The 15,366-nt window shown below is 40.8% G+C and overlaps 1 protein-coding gene across 2 annotated transcripts in view; it reads right to left on the bottom strand.

Moving 5' to 3' along the window:
• BNC1 (basonuclin zinc finger protein 1) overlaps positions 1–13,495 on the bottom strand; it is an 81,273-nt gene extending 67,778 nt beyond the window's left edge. Inside the window, exons 1-2 of one of the 2 annotated variants that reach the window (XM_083850671.1) lie at positions 13,344–13,471; positions 9,701–9,784 (exon numbers count right to left, since the gene is read on the bottom strand). Coding sequence is in view for 1 of the 2 variants with exons in the window: in XM_083850670.1 (XP_083706796.1) it covers positions 13,344–13,352 (9 nt within the window). In the remaining variant the exon portion in view is untranslated. Of the gene's footprint in view, positions 1–9,700; positions 9,785–13,343 lie in introns of both variants that reach the window. The other variant, XM_083850670.1, reaches the window with a different exon arrangement.
• Positions 13,496–15,366: the final 1,871 nt, after the last annotated feature.

Here is a 15,366-nt window from a genome sequence, read left to right as displayed (position 1 = left end):
TTCCTTAATACATAAGAAATAGTCCAAGAACTGGTCAGAAAATAATCCAACATTTAATTGCTGCCACACTTTAGCAGCAGTTTCTCTTCTTGCACAAAGGAAAACAGCGCCAAGCAGAAAGACCATCAGAAAGCCGCGAGGTTAAAGGTGGACCAATAAATGGAAAGGTCAGAAGCCAATTTTTGCAGAAAAACAACAACAACAAAACTGGTACTAAGACGTAAGATCAAGCAACTGCATCAATACTGTTTTCTGAAATATCTATCATACAACAGTGAAAGAAAAAAAATCACACATGCACTGGTAGCAAATGAAGTGCAACCGGAGTCTGCCCGTTGAGGCTAACGGCAACGCATCAGTGGTGAATTCTTGCCATTTAAAACATTTGATTTAAACACAAAGGAGGATTCTGAATTCCTTTTACATATGCTGTACACGCTGTACTTTTATCTCCGACAACACCATTCAGTAATTGGTTACACCCAGTCATCTGCTAGCAGGAGCCATCTCCATCCCCGCTGCCCCTGCTCCTCACAAGAAGGTCCATCGGGGCTCTCGAAGACAAGCCCAAGTTTCATGCCCTGCCACTGCAGAGTTTGCTCAGGGTGCTTAAGGATTTTTCCGCCTCTCCACTTCCTCCATGGGGCTCATTTATAGTAAAATAGGGAAAACGCAGTTGGCAAGAAGATACAGGAATCATTTCCTTCTCTTGCTACTTTGATGATTCCCCTTGGGGGACACAGAACAAAGACAATCCACACTGGAGGTAGCAGGGAAGATCCAAAAGTCTCTTTTAGGGCAAAGGACACAGGTTGTAAATCAGCTCTCTTTTTCTGATTCTATTCAACTCAATTCAACTGTAAACTCCCCAGATGTGACTGCACCTTCTTGTATGTTCCTACATGGCCCGTTGTTTCATGCAACAGGGCACTGCACGACCTTTACTTTTGATAGACAACAAAATAGCAGATAACTTCCCCTCCTCCAAATAGAGAGTTGCTACAGAAAGCAGTTAAGAGAATTTTCTTCCTTCAAGGAATACCGACATTGTCTCAGATTCACAGACCTTTGTACAAATGCACTGAGAATTGCTGTCTTCAGCAAAACTTAACCATTTTAACACTAGAAACATTAAATATATAGGTATGTTTGCAAAAAGCAGCAAATATCTGAAGTGCACATTGTTTTCTTGTTCTTGACCAGATGACACTCATTGTCTAATACATAACACATGGCAAGCTAATTCGTGGAGGCAGGGTTATTCTCCTATCTCGCAGAGCTCTGTATTTGTAACATTTCAGGAAAACCAAAAGCTGCAAGTTTAGGAAGACTGCTGGCTGTACTTTCAGCTTTGCGACCTGCATGCAGAAATACTGTACCACCCTGACTTCTAAAATCTGCGATTATTTAGTAGATACACTGTACAGCAACAAGTCCCTTCCAAAAGCATAAAAAATAATTGGTGTAGAAGATGTTAGCTGTTTAATGTACAGTACCAGCAGCAGCAGCACGTGCTGCCCAGCAACTTGCACCAGGGCAGGACAGGCTGGGGTGCAACATGTTGCACGCTTCTGACTCTTCGTGGTCCTTGGTGAGAGCCACAGGGAAAAATTTAGAGTAGGTCTCCATAAGGTCATTGTTGGATAAAACATTTCTTGTAAAAATAACTAAAAAAAGTCACTTATGCAACTGCATGAAGTAAAGATATCTGGTCCAAGACACAGCTTTGAGAAGAACCAAAACTGACAAAGACTGATAGCAAAGTGTCGAGTCAGAACTCACGCAGTTTACAGTGGTATAAATGCAGAACGAATCCAGCAGCTTTCAAACTCATCCCCTCGTGCCTGTTTGCATGTGTGCACACACACACAAACATGCTTACACACATGAAAAATGAGTCCAAGACACAGGGCTACTTGAAAAAACAAAAGAATGCTCATGTTTTGGCAAAATACTATTTTGCTTTTACTGGCATGTGAGGCCAGGCTGCACTAGGCATATTTTAGCAATAACGATCAAAGCACAGGCTTTCCCTGAAGATTAATGACTGGCTAAGAGGATAGTTTGAGGTCTGTTTACCCCAGCTGGTCCTTAATTCCCAGGAAAAGCATCTGCAAAGCTTATTATTGCTATAAACTTAAGATGGAGGGAGGGGTTATGCTGTTTCAAATGATACGTACAATGACTTTTTAGAGACTTAACGTCCTGTATATTAGCCAGACTGTTTAAACCATCTCTTAAAGAACGATTCATCTTGAAAGTAAATAACTTCATACTTCCGCAGCAGCGCACTTCATGTAAGCACTGCAAACTCCTTTACAAGCAATTCATTAACCCCCCCCCGCCTGCATGGCAAGTGAGGAAAGAGATATACAAGGATCATTTCACTCTTCATAGAAATACAGCTACAGCTGGGAGGAGAATGAAAGCTATTTAACAGCAGACACAACTCCTACGTAATATTCAGGGCAAAAAGCAAAGAATATTGTATTTCCCTTAAACTGCAGGAAGATTTAGCTACACAAAAAGCAACTGCTTGACCGAACAGGAGCTAATATACAACGCTCTTGGAAAATATGCATGTGGTTTTTCAGGCAGATTGTGAATCTCTTATCCACACCGCCGAACAGCCACTCAGAGGACCAATTTCACTGATTTAATGGAGGAATAGTTCCAGTTTGAGTAAGTAGTTTCCAACCCGAATCTTATTTATCACGGTGGTCAAGAACGTAACGGCTCACCAGAAGTTCCCAAAAGCCTGCACTCAAGACAGAAATGCTATTCCTCAAAAATATATGGAATTCTCAGTTTGGATGAATTTGCATCTTCAAACAAAACCAAACAAATAAACAAAAAACAAAGCAGCAAAGCTTAATTTCACATCAAATTCGGGATTATTAATAGTAACCGACCCGAGGAAGGGCTATGGATTTTAAATTATTGTAATGTGGCAACCAACTGACAGGCTAGATTCAAATCTTGAAGGTGTTTCATTTAATTGTATATACGTTAGCAATCATGTTTGGACTTGAAGTAGGCTATATACTATACTTTCCTGTATATTTTCCCACAGATGTAATCTAAACAACAACAAAAGTTGTTTTTAGCATCATTATGAAAAATAATAATAAATGGATGTTCCAAACGAAGCATGTGATTAAAACGCTGCCTTTATAAAGGATGAATAAACTAAACAGGATTAATTCAAAAGACTCAAATGATCGAAGGGTTAAAAAAATATTCATGGCCCTGCATGTCATTTGCATGAGACAAACTCACGTTCTGAAACAACCTTTACCTTTTCCTGCACAAATAAAGCTGCTTTGCTATATAGAGCAAGATTCAGAAAAGTATGCAGTCTTTGACACCAAAAACTTTTCTGCTTGCATCCTACTGAATTTTCCCATATATATCACCGTTTTTTAAAAAAATAACAGAAAAAAAAAAGAGGAAAAAAAAACACTAGAAAAGGTATCACTCCTCCTAAAGTGTGCTAGATATTTTACTTTTGGTTGGTGAGGCAGAGAGCTGACTAAAGTATCAAAACCAACCCCATAAAATGGAGTAAAATGTATTTCTAATTATTTATCTTATCTGAAACAGAGCTCTTCAAAAATGTGTTGCATTTCCTCAAATACTGCACTCACATATCTTCAAATTTTATTTTTTACAGTTCAGGTTGATATTTAGGTAAAAGTTACCATTAGTGCTCTCAAATCATCTTTGATGATCTGGGGAGAATAAAAGCTTTGATGGCCTCAGATTCATACTCTGTTGTGTGACTATATGAACACCAACACACGTAAGAAGTTTCAGAAAAAATTCCTTTGGAAATCTAACTCGAAATTTCAACTTCTGTGATGTTTACTATCATGTCTTTCTGTTCACAAAGTTTTATACTAGAAAAAATATCCAATTATATGCACTGAGGGAAAGAATAACCAATAACATCCTATTAGCATTCATGTAAATTAATCATTTTGGCCCCACACCCCCCAGCTTTGTTTCCCAGAGGTTTTAATCTTTTGGAAAGTACTGGGTTAGCTGAAACAGTAGATTGGAAACAGGAGCCTGTGGCACCATAACCAACGAACCCATGACACCAACACTGGAGATCGCTATGGGCTGAGTGCTATTAACGTGATTATTCCTGGTCAGTACTTCAGGTCTCCTTATTTGTCACTGAGAGCAAATCAAAACTCCGTTCATGAAAAACGGCAAAGGCCAAAGCGGTTATTATCAGTACTCTTCTATTGATTTTTATACATTGCTGTGTTTTACCAAATGAAGAGCCTTTTACAGCTGCCTTTTCTGCACCACACCACTCCTGGCAAGATTTTGGAAAAACGACCTCCGGCGTGTCTGAATTTATGCGTGTGCGCCTCGTTCCTCTCCTATAATTAAAAAAACCTTTCAAACCGTGAGCCCATGGGCTTTCTGCTGCTGGTAGGAATGATCCTTCTGCTCTATGACAACTTTTAGCTTGTTCCAACATATCTCCTAAATGAAGGCATCCATAAACAGAAGAGAAGCTGATCTCATTTTTGCAGGCAGGTGTGATGCAAAACAGCAGTGCAGCCTGGTAGTCAGCCTCCCATGCCCATACTCACTGGGAAAGCACTCTTCGGACATTAAAATGCAGCCACAGCCTGATCACGACAAGACTCAAGTAAAATAATTCATAAACATAAGAGCACACGTTATTTCTAGTCACACACACAACTGCAAAGGTGCCAAGCGAAGCAGAAGCGCTCCACTTTCTTACCCCCTTTGCTCTCACGCATATCGCAGGGCAGCAGGATAACAACAGCTGAGCTGCACTTTGTGAAAAATGCTGATTTTTTGTTTGTTAAAAGACATTTTATGAAAGATGATGGACAGGCTGATATTAATTATTAGCACATCATTGTGTGATCTTACACTTCACCATCTCATTCATTTCCTCTTATACATACATAAGAAATTCATATAGTTGTACCTTTTTTTTCCCCCCTGTCACCCCCTGATATGGCCTTGTAGAGCTGATCCATTTTCTCTGACTTCAGGCTCTCTCCAGATGTCCTGACTAGTCCAAATCTACATATTTTTTGAGGAGTACCTATGATCCTATGATATTATAATCTTCAAAAAGCAAAGATAACAAAAGATCCTCCCCCCCACCACCAAAAAAAAAAAAAGTCAAAACAAAACCCACAAACCACTAGGATATTGTTTTAATGAAGTCTTACTGGCTCCATACTCCACTACACCAGACTACTCCAGACAGTTACGGTGTATGAGCTCAGAAGGCACTATATGAGAACACGACAAAAATAAGATTATGTATAGATCCCAACAAATATAACCGAAATCAAATGACCTGGTAAACCAAACAAGGTTCAGACTTGAGTGATAATCAGAAAGATAATCCACTGAGTAACACATATTTGACACCTAAGTCTTCGTTGCTCTTCAGCTTCTATTGCATCAGGTATATCACCTATACCTGCACAAAGTTAATATAAAGCAATGCTAAGAAAGACTTCAGCACACAAGGAAAGGTGTCAGAAAAGCAGCTCCTTAGCCACTTTGAAGCAGGTTAATGGTGGGTTCCAATACAATTTTAGGTGCAGAACATCTCAGGGAGCATAATAACGTAAGCAGTGTTTCAAAACACAATCCTACCCTAAGTCTCAGCAATGACTGCAAATTTCTAAACACGTTTGACACCGAATCTCTAAGAGGAGTAGTTTCACAGATGTTGCTGGGTGTATAAAACTGATCTGTTGCATTTTTATCATACATGCTGGTGTATAAGATGAAAAGAACTACTCGGCTGTCAGTGTGAGTAACCGTGTCTGTCAAACAAAATAAAATTTAAAATACCTCAATAAAAGACCGATATTTATTTTTAAAATTAACTGCAAACTAAACAAATTGGATAAAAAAGGGGGGGGAGGGGGTAGACATTCTTTTATATATTAAACACAGTGTTTTAAAACTCCAATTGCGTTATTTCCTAATTAAGGATTTAAATAAGGATTTACCATGGCTACTGCTCCAGAGTCAGTATTAGTCTTACTATAAAGGTAAGGAAAGCAGGACTGGTTCCACATAGTCCTTTACAGGATTTATCCTAATACAGACCAGGAAACCAGCATCCCTGACTTCAGCACAATAGTCCTTTATTCCTAGAAGCATTCTTTGTACCTGGATCCACTACAATTCTTAATTTGGAACTTACTTATTACGAATCGGACTCCAATTTCCACGGCAACTGGATAAGTCAGAACTTATTCAAGAATAAACATAAAATTGAGGCCTGAACTTTTACGATATTTATAAAACAAGCAGTATCTTCGAAAGCTGGATTCTAGACAGCAGAATTAATTTACTCTGAAAATGTATGACTTCTACCAAAAATAGTGAATAGAGCATCCAAATAAATATAAGTCCAAAAGAATAGATCTTTACCCATGAAACTTTATACACATTATACTGTATCAGAAAAATATTAGATACTGGATATGACATTGATGCTTAGCATTAAGAGCTTCTGTGACAACATCTGTATTCTGCCATCATGAAAGCACAAACATATTTCTCATTTTGCTTTGACAAAGTGAAGCATGAAAATCAATTTTATGCTATAGATGTGACCACGGCTTTTTTTTATTACAATTCTGCAAGCTGAGGGTTATGCCTTGATTTCTTTCCTGAGAGAAAGAGAGTGAAGAACATCCAGAAAACCAACAACATTCAGCGTGTTGCTTCCAGTAAGAAAAAAATTATTGTTTCAAGAGACAAAAATAATGTAACCCACCCCATCAAAGAAACAACCAACTTGTTCCACTTGGCTACTAGGTAACATTTATTATACAGGGGAGATTCTGACAAAAATCCACCAGCCTCATTTTGTTCCAACTACTGCAACTCTTGAATGTTTCACTGCCAGGATAGAAGAAAAGTAAAGAATAAAGTAAGTTTTATCATAAAAAACACGCTTGTGAATCTGTGATAAACTTATCTTCCTATAAATTTCAGATGCAGAAAGGCGTCAAATGATGAAAGTAAGATGCTTACATTTGAGCTCTGTAAAAATATCATTTAATTACCGAGTGGTCTTTTTGTAAAGAAAGTTAATTCCCTACTTTCTTCATCTACCCTATCTGTTTTATTTATTTGCAAATGAAGGACCAGCAAGTGCATTTATTTAAATATTTACAAGCACCTCCAATGCGCCTCTAACAAGACAGATCATCAGCACTGTCTGATTTAATTGCTGCCGTCACTGATTGCTGTGCAGGCACACATGCAGAAGCTCCCAACGCCACAGCTCTCCTGCCTTTTTCCCCCTGCGCTACATACCAGATTTTGTAACCTGTGTCAAGCTACCCCCGATGCTTACAACTTGCGAACAGAGGCCAGCAACGAGCCTCCCCAGACACTAAATCATAATCTTCGTGTTTTTCGTATTTCACATTCTAGCCGCAGTTTCAACATCCATACCCCGTGACACGAGGGAAGGATAAATCAACAAGCGTGACAGCTCCCTTGTAGAGACTGGTACGGCCCTGGGAGCTGCCACACCCGACACCCACAGCTCCTGCCAGATGGCTTCGGGAGCGCGGCGCTGTTAACCCCTTCAGGAGTCGCTCCGGGTTTTCTGCTGAGCAGTTTTAAGGCATTGCTTTTTTTTTTTTTGTAGAAAGAGGGAAAAGGATACTTTGATCCAGCTTAGTGAAGCTTGGGTAACTGAAAGACAGGTCGTTGGATTGAGAGCTCAAGTAAAAAAGTCACTCCGTGTATTTCCTTAAAGACAGGAGTTAGGAATTAGGAGTTAGTATTATACAACATTCCTTCTTCCATACCATGCCATGGTCCAACACGTTTATCAAAAATAGCACTGCAAAAGTTTCAAAACAGTTTTACGTTCCCTTTTTCCGACCTAGGACAAGGCTTAACCTTCTTGGAATGAGAATGCCCATTAGCTGCCCTTCAGCCAAACAGCCTGCTCAGGCCCTAAATCAACAGGGTTTCTAATCCAAAACCCATACCGTAAACTCTGCGACTGTTTCACTGGGTTTGATCTGGTCCCAGGGACATAAATTTGCATGCAACTCCTAAGTTTGTGAGCAGTCCCTTGGCTTAAACTTGCACATGTGCTTAAGTACTTTGTTCTGGCAGGGCCTAAGACAGCTACTTAAAAATGAAAACAGAAGCCATGTAAAGAACAACTTGTTAAAAACAGTTTTCCTCCTGAAATATTGTACCAAAGAAAATAATGTAACAGAATACACATACCAATTTCTAAAAGTACCTACTGATTGAACAGTAGGTAAACACTAGCTAAAAAGTCATCAGCCAGTATCAATGCACATCCCTTCACACAAAAGGGCAGAATAAAAATAAAACAAAAATAAAATTCTGACCTATGTTCAAAATTCTTCATACGGTATTGTAGGTACAAGAATCTGTGGATACAAGCAGCAAGCAATAGGTCTCAGTCCAAGTTTGAGAGAGGCCCCTAGACTTCACCTAGTCTATTTTGTGGCTTTGAAAACATTTATCTGGGCAATTTCCTCATATCTCCTGTACAAAATGTGCTCATCTCTCCAATTTGTGTGTGGCTTTGTCATTAAAAAAAAAAAAAAAAAAAGAAGTAGCCAGTAGAAAATACTGCAAGGCCAGCACTACAGAAAAGCATACTTAGTGTTTTACTTCCTAGAACTCCTTCTGATTTGGTTTCCAGTGGGATTTGGGTTGCGTACCAATTTTCCTTTACACAATTATAAATAATACATTTCAGTTTAATGTCATCTGTGGAAGAAATTACACTGAAAGTAGTACTTATTTCAGCTCTAAGTGATATCTTGTTGAAGAAAACATGCAATAATAATATGAACTTTGATCATAAAAAATAACGTGACTGCAAGTATTTTTAATTTGGGGAACATGCCACTAATAATGTTAAAAGACTTAAGGTAACTATTCACAGTGCACGAGAAACTCAGGTTCAGTTTTTATAATTAAAACTAATTGCTCGTACACACTGACACTGATGGGTTACAGGCTTGTTGTAATTTGCTAGCATTTCAAGGTGCAGAATTAATATTTCCTTGCATGGTTCACATGAATAACTTGAGAACAATTTTTCCCAAGTTTGTTCTTTACACGTGCTGTACAAGTTAAAGGGTTAAGTAACCATTATATTCTAAAGAGCAAACTGTTTGCCTTAGGGCCATCTCCTCCTTACGCCTGATGAATTGCCTGACACTTTATGTATCATACATTACTTTTCCACTAGGAAGTAACATTTGGTTCCAGTCATGGTGCAAGACCTGACTTTGGAAGTATGAAGCAATATGGGATAGACAAAAAAAAAAAGCCACCAACAACAAAATCATATGCTAAGTAGTCTGTACATATATAATATACTAATTTATTATGTCTGTACTCTAAAAAACGGGCATAGAAGTGCACGAAGAGAAATTCTATGCATACTGGGGTGAGTAAAAGTACAACTATGTGAATCATATTCAGAATAACAAGACGCTTTTCAGGACTAGAATGAAATAAATGCAAATGTTACTGAGGGCTTGGCACCAGAAGTGTTTTAGAAGCTAAATGTAAGCATAACATTTAAAGCTGTTTTTAAACAGAATGATTATAAACAAGATTACAATAGGAATGGCCCAGCAATTAGCCAGCAGAAACTGACCTGCACTTCAGTACAAAGGTGCAGAACTGATACTTTTCAGTGTGTTCTGCAAAGGACAGGAGGCACAGCTCCTACTTGTAACATCTGCAGGAAAACAAAAGCAAATAAAAAATTAAAAAAATAGAGGCATCAGCTTCCAGTTTAGATTTTTGTTGTTGTTGTAAAATATTGCATGTATTTCAAATATTTATTTAAAATACAGCCCTGATGTGTCTTCACTTGTGTGTGTCAGAACCTGCTCAGAAAGTACAAAGGCAAAAAGAAAAATCACAACTTCTGGAAACATACCTATAAAACCATACCTTCCAAAGACACTGTATTAACTTTCTGAACTAAAGTATTTAGATACTTCAGAGCAGTTTAGAAAGCTTTTCAAATATTACATGAGACAGCAAACCAGTCTTTTATAATTATAAAAGGGTTGAAAGTTTTATTAGGCAAAGATTTAGCTTAAAGTGTTAGTATTAGCTTTCTCTTAATTGTAAATGTACTTTAAATGTATTTTTCTTGCTGTCTGGCTTCCTAGTAAAACCCATGCTTTATGGATAGGATTTATATAACCCTGTATCACATTACTTATTCTTCAAGGTGTGTTTTTCAGGATATAAGTGTCCCCTTGTAAAATGCTTCAAGCTACAAAGACTAAATACGAGTGAACATGCCTGGAACTGGTGCTTCTCCTTTGTGGAGGGCAACTCCTTTCATTACCTGTGCATCCGATGCTTCTACAGTGGAGTACTTAAGAAGGAAAGTAATAAAAAAAATCAGGAGCCAAGGTTTGGCCCCTGAGGAAGGAGGAACGGGGGGAAACACAACTTCTGGGTGTGAGTTCTGCTCCTGAGCTTGGCACAATCCTCTCTGTGTAAACCAATGGTAAGACATGGGGGGTTTCTTGCACAGCTCCCACTGCATTTGCCATCGCATTGCACAACTGAATCATCAGCGCACCTTCCTTCCTCTCTTCTGTGGAAGGGAAAATGAAGGCTTCCTTTCCATAGAGCTGCTGCAAGGGTTAATTCATAAATATGTATAAAGTGTTTGAGACTGCATATTCTCTAGACTGCAAGGTATGAAAGGAGTGAACATTAATTTTAATCAAAATACCTCTATTAGATGAGGGAAGCATCCAGAGTAACAACAGGTACCAGAACAGAGATTTCTCTTCTCTGTTCTGAAAGGATACCTTTTCTGAACACAGTGTTCAACACATCCTGATAGCACAGAATAATAATCAAAATAAAAATAAAAATTACTCCTGCTACGGGGAACAAGAATCATGCTTAGGTGACAGACTGTTGGGAGACAGGACGGGCAGGAATAGATGGGCCCAGGCAGAAGGGTACTGAGCTCAGGAATGCGGATTTCTCAGACAACAGCTGTCAGCAATCAGCTATGAGATCCACTCAGAAAGCAGAAGCCTCACCTCTCCCCAGTTAGCTTATTTAACTGCCCGTTTATTGTTACCAGTAAGCCCGCTGAGGTGAAGATCCAATGTGTGAAGCTCCTTTGACAGGCTCTACCCTTTAAACCTATTGTACAGCCAATAAACATGGTCCCATGGACCAAGCTGCTGGGTTTTATTTCAGGTGTTGTTTTTTTTTTAAACAAAAACAACAACAAAAAAAGGTTGCAAAGTTGAAGCTTCCTCAGTTAAGAAATGCCAAAAAATTCACTTGTTTGTGCACATCACTTGTTTATTCCTTTAGAAAGGACAAAAACCATGACAAGAATCACCAACAAGTCAGCATTACCCTTTATGTGTACGGTGAGCCCTATCCTTTGGAGGATGCATAATGATAAATAATTGAGTACCATAATGCAGAAGGGTACCAGATTAAGACTGCCCAGCCAGACATAACTTCTAATTCAGACACGTGGCTTTGCAACCTTACTCCTTCTTTCCCCTCCCTCAAACATGCAGATTTCCACGTTAGTGAAATGGCAACATATTTGGGATCATTGGCAGCATTCATAAAATGGTCACAACTTACAAGCAGTCTGCTTTGCCACCTAATAGTTCACTTCATTGAAGACTTTTCCAAAGCTACCTTTGGCATCTGACTTTGAACAGTGGTATTTGGTGATTTATCTGCCACAGCTTCTTGTCCTTTGGTGTTGGTGCATATAGCTGACAGACAGCTACGGTAGCCATGATCATTAAAACCTATGCACATTTGTATTTTTGGTTCACTCTTCTGACCAGACTTAATACCTGTACTCTTTTTCTAATTTTAAAATAAAGGACAGGGCAGAAAAAGCTAGAATGATGACAGCCAGAATAAACACCAATAGCTGAGGAACCACCCTAGGCAGTCTTGTATTCACATGAGACCATAAGAGAGCCAGACACCGCAGTTGTTTTCTTTCTTTTTTTTTTTTGTTGTAAAATCCTTGATAATTCAAATTGCCCTTCAAAGCAGTTGTACAGCAACTGAAGAAGTGACCAACCAAAGCACACATCAAATGAAACAGTGTAATTAAGACAATCTATTTCACAGACAAGAGGTTCAATCTTCTGAAGGTAACGTGCTGATTTGGCTACAAGAGGAATCGCAAAAAGGGCTCCAGGAAAAAAATCCATTAGGATGTAAAGGAAAAAAAAAAAGGATAAAAGCATTTTTGCACTTCCCTTAGAGTTGTCTTTTGGTTTGTTGAGACCTTTGTACATGAAAAGGTCATGTTCACCTATGAGTAATAAGCATAATCTGAAAGTTTCCTCACGAGAGAGCCCAACCAGGCTCCAGCCTCCAGGGAGCTGAGGCAAAGGCACTCCCCAGCCGCCCCGCAGAACGAATGCTTCCACGCAGCAGGAAGAGAGAAGCCTTCAGCACTAACCCGTAACACAGGATCACGGCGTTTTGGGGGAACTCATTAAAACTTGAGCATCAATGGCTAAAACTGAGATTTTTATCTGAAAGAACAGAAGCGGTAAAATGAAAGCGGGGGATCATCTGGCACATGCCTGATGGCAAGCCCATGATACTGTTGTCAATTTTTCAGTAATTCTGTGTACGAACATGTATATTTTAATGCTTTCCTTCCACCACGGAAACACTTCCTTTACCGCTATCAAAGCCCTCCCAAGGCAGCAATTAACCATCATCTAAATGCATAACGCCGAAGCGTCCTAACAGGAAGGACAAAAATAGCGTCCTGGGGCAATTAAAAAAAAATATATCGAAAAGTTGTGACCAAAAGTAAACTTCCCGGGCGCACATAGCAGAGCCAACACTGGGGCGGGGAAGGGAACTGCGGCAGCCGGCCCCCTCAGGCGCTGCTCCCCGCGCCTGACGGCTGGCGACGGCACAGGGCGACGGGAGGGCCGTGTCCCCGCCGGGGAGCCCCCGCCGGCCGCTGCCACCCGGGGCGGCCACGGCCCCGTTCCCGTCCCCGGCCGCCTCGGCTGTGGCGTCGCGGTCGCTGCCACGTGCGGGCGGCGCCGCTGCGAGGGAAGCGGGACCGCGGTGCCGCCGCCCTGCCCGCCTGGCAGCGCCCGCCCGCCGAAACCGCCCTCAGGGCGACGACGGCTCCGCCACGGGGGGCTCCAGCGGGGTGAGCCCCGGCGCTATCCCCTTCCTTCCCCGGGCGGGCTCTGCCGCGTAACCCCGAGGTCCCCCCCTCAGCTCGCCGCCGTGGTACTTACGGGCTCCATGTCCGACGGCTCCAGGCTTCAGGGGCCGGTCCTGAGGCGATTCCCCACGATTTAACGCCTGCTCGCCCTGGCCGGGGGAGGGCGACGGGCTGATTGTCACCTGCGCGGCTGTCCCCCCCTCCCGCCGGGCGGTCCCGCTCCGCCCCGCCACACCTGGGGACGCTTTGCGGCCCCGGGCCTCTGAGGGCGATGCGGGACCGGGCCGAGGCAGCGCCCAAGGGCTGTCCCCCTGGACTGCTTTGGACGTGGTGGCCGAGGACACACATCTCCAGCCCCCTGGGGAAGGTGCCAAGGCCTCTCAGAGCAGACCTTGGCCTGTTTTGTCAGTCAGTGCCTCCTCACGAAGCCTGCATCTGTAAGTGAAGTTACAGCTGGCCGTGTAAAACCTGGATAAGTGAGAAGAGATTTAACCATTTCCTTCTCTTCTTTTAGAGGTTTCCACAGCCATGAGGGGCCACTTGTGTGGTGACAAACTGAAAAGTGAACCATTGTCAATTTCTGTTTATCTTCCCAAGATTTCTTCTAGTCCTGTAGAAATGTTGACTCCAAGGTATGGATCGTAGGGAGCACTACATGTATGAAAAAAAAGACTATTGTATATTCTCTCAGTTGTACACATTTGTGCATACCATGTGCACAGAGCATTGGGGAAAAATATCTTAGCACCTTCTTGCGGAAATAAAGAGTGTCTTTTTGACGAGGGTAGAAGCTTGTTACATGGTTCAGGCAGATCATAGAATCATTAAGGTTGGAAAAGACCTTCAAGACATCTGGTCCAACCATCACCCTATTACCAATGTCACCCACTAAACCATGTCCCTAAGCACCAAGTCCAACCTTTCCTTGAACACCCCCAGGGACGGTGACTCCACCACTTCTCTGTGCAACCCGTTCCAATGCCTGACTGCTCTTTCTGAGAAGAAATGTCTCCTAATTTCTAACCTGAACCTCCCCTGGCACAACTTGAGGCCATTCCCTCTAGTCCTCTCATTAGTTATCTGCAAGAAGAGGCCAGCTCCAGCTCCCCACACTTTCCTTTCAGGTGGTTGTAGAGAGCAATATGGTCTCCCCTGAGCCTCCTCTTCTCTGGACTAAACAACCCCAGTTCCCTCAGTCGCTCCTCATAGGACTTGTGTTCCAACTTTACGTTTATATTATTTGTTAAATAATGTGTACTTAACAAGGAGCACTCTACATTATTTCATGTAGCAACAGACAAGTGTATACTCGTACAATGTGCAAAACTTGAACCCTTTAATCAATTTCTGCCCTCTGCGATGTCACTGAATCTTAGTGAAAGCAATAACTAAACTCAGCCAATTATACATAGTTAATCACACGAGAAAGTGTTTACAGATTCAACTTGCTAATCAGAAAAAAATGTTCAAGTAGTGAATTAAATAAAGCATATTACAGCAAGCAAACAGAGGAGGTAGTATGAGGCCTTTGCTTAAATCTGGCTTAGAGTTTGTATTTTTTTTAACAAGAAAGATATGTGTAATACCCACACTAAAGCTCTTGAACACCATGTGTTATTATAACTTCATAATGCAAGCAGTTTTGGGGGAAAATTCATATTGATTTAATGTTACTACTCTATTAGTATTTAGTCTTGCAATAGAAATGTGGGAATTACACAATAGAAAAAAGAGTTTCTTAGAATGAATCTTTTATAAATGTTTATCACACAGTCACCAAAATAGTGGAGTTCAGTAAGCAATAATGTTTCTCCTCTGAGTAAATTGGTCCTTTCAAATTCAGAAGTTTTAAAATGCACATGAATAATAGAGATCTTATAGGCAACTCATTCTGCTCTGAATAAAACACACAGCTCTCCTGTTTTATGTCATGATCATCATGATTCTGAAAAAAGAATCAAAAAATCTTCAATTCTGTAAACAGGAGTTTAAAGACTCATTTTTTTCTTCTCTGAAATGAGTCGATGCTCTAAAAGCATAGTGCTGAAAGACTGCCAAGCTAATAGTCCAGTGAGCACTTGGAAGAGATTAATTTT

The sequence above is a fragment of the Anser anser genome, assembly GCF_964211835.1.
Source record: "Anser anser genome assembly, chromosome: 10".
Taxonomy (NCBI): domain Eukaryota; kingdom Metazoa; phylum Chordata; class Aves; order Anseriformes; family Anatidae; genus Anser; species Anser anser.
This window is presented reverse-complemented; position numbering and strand designations above follow the sequence as displayed.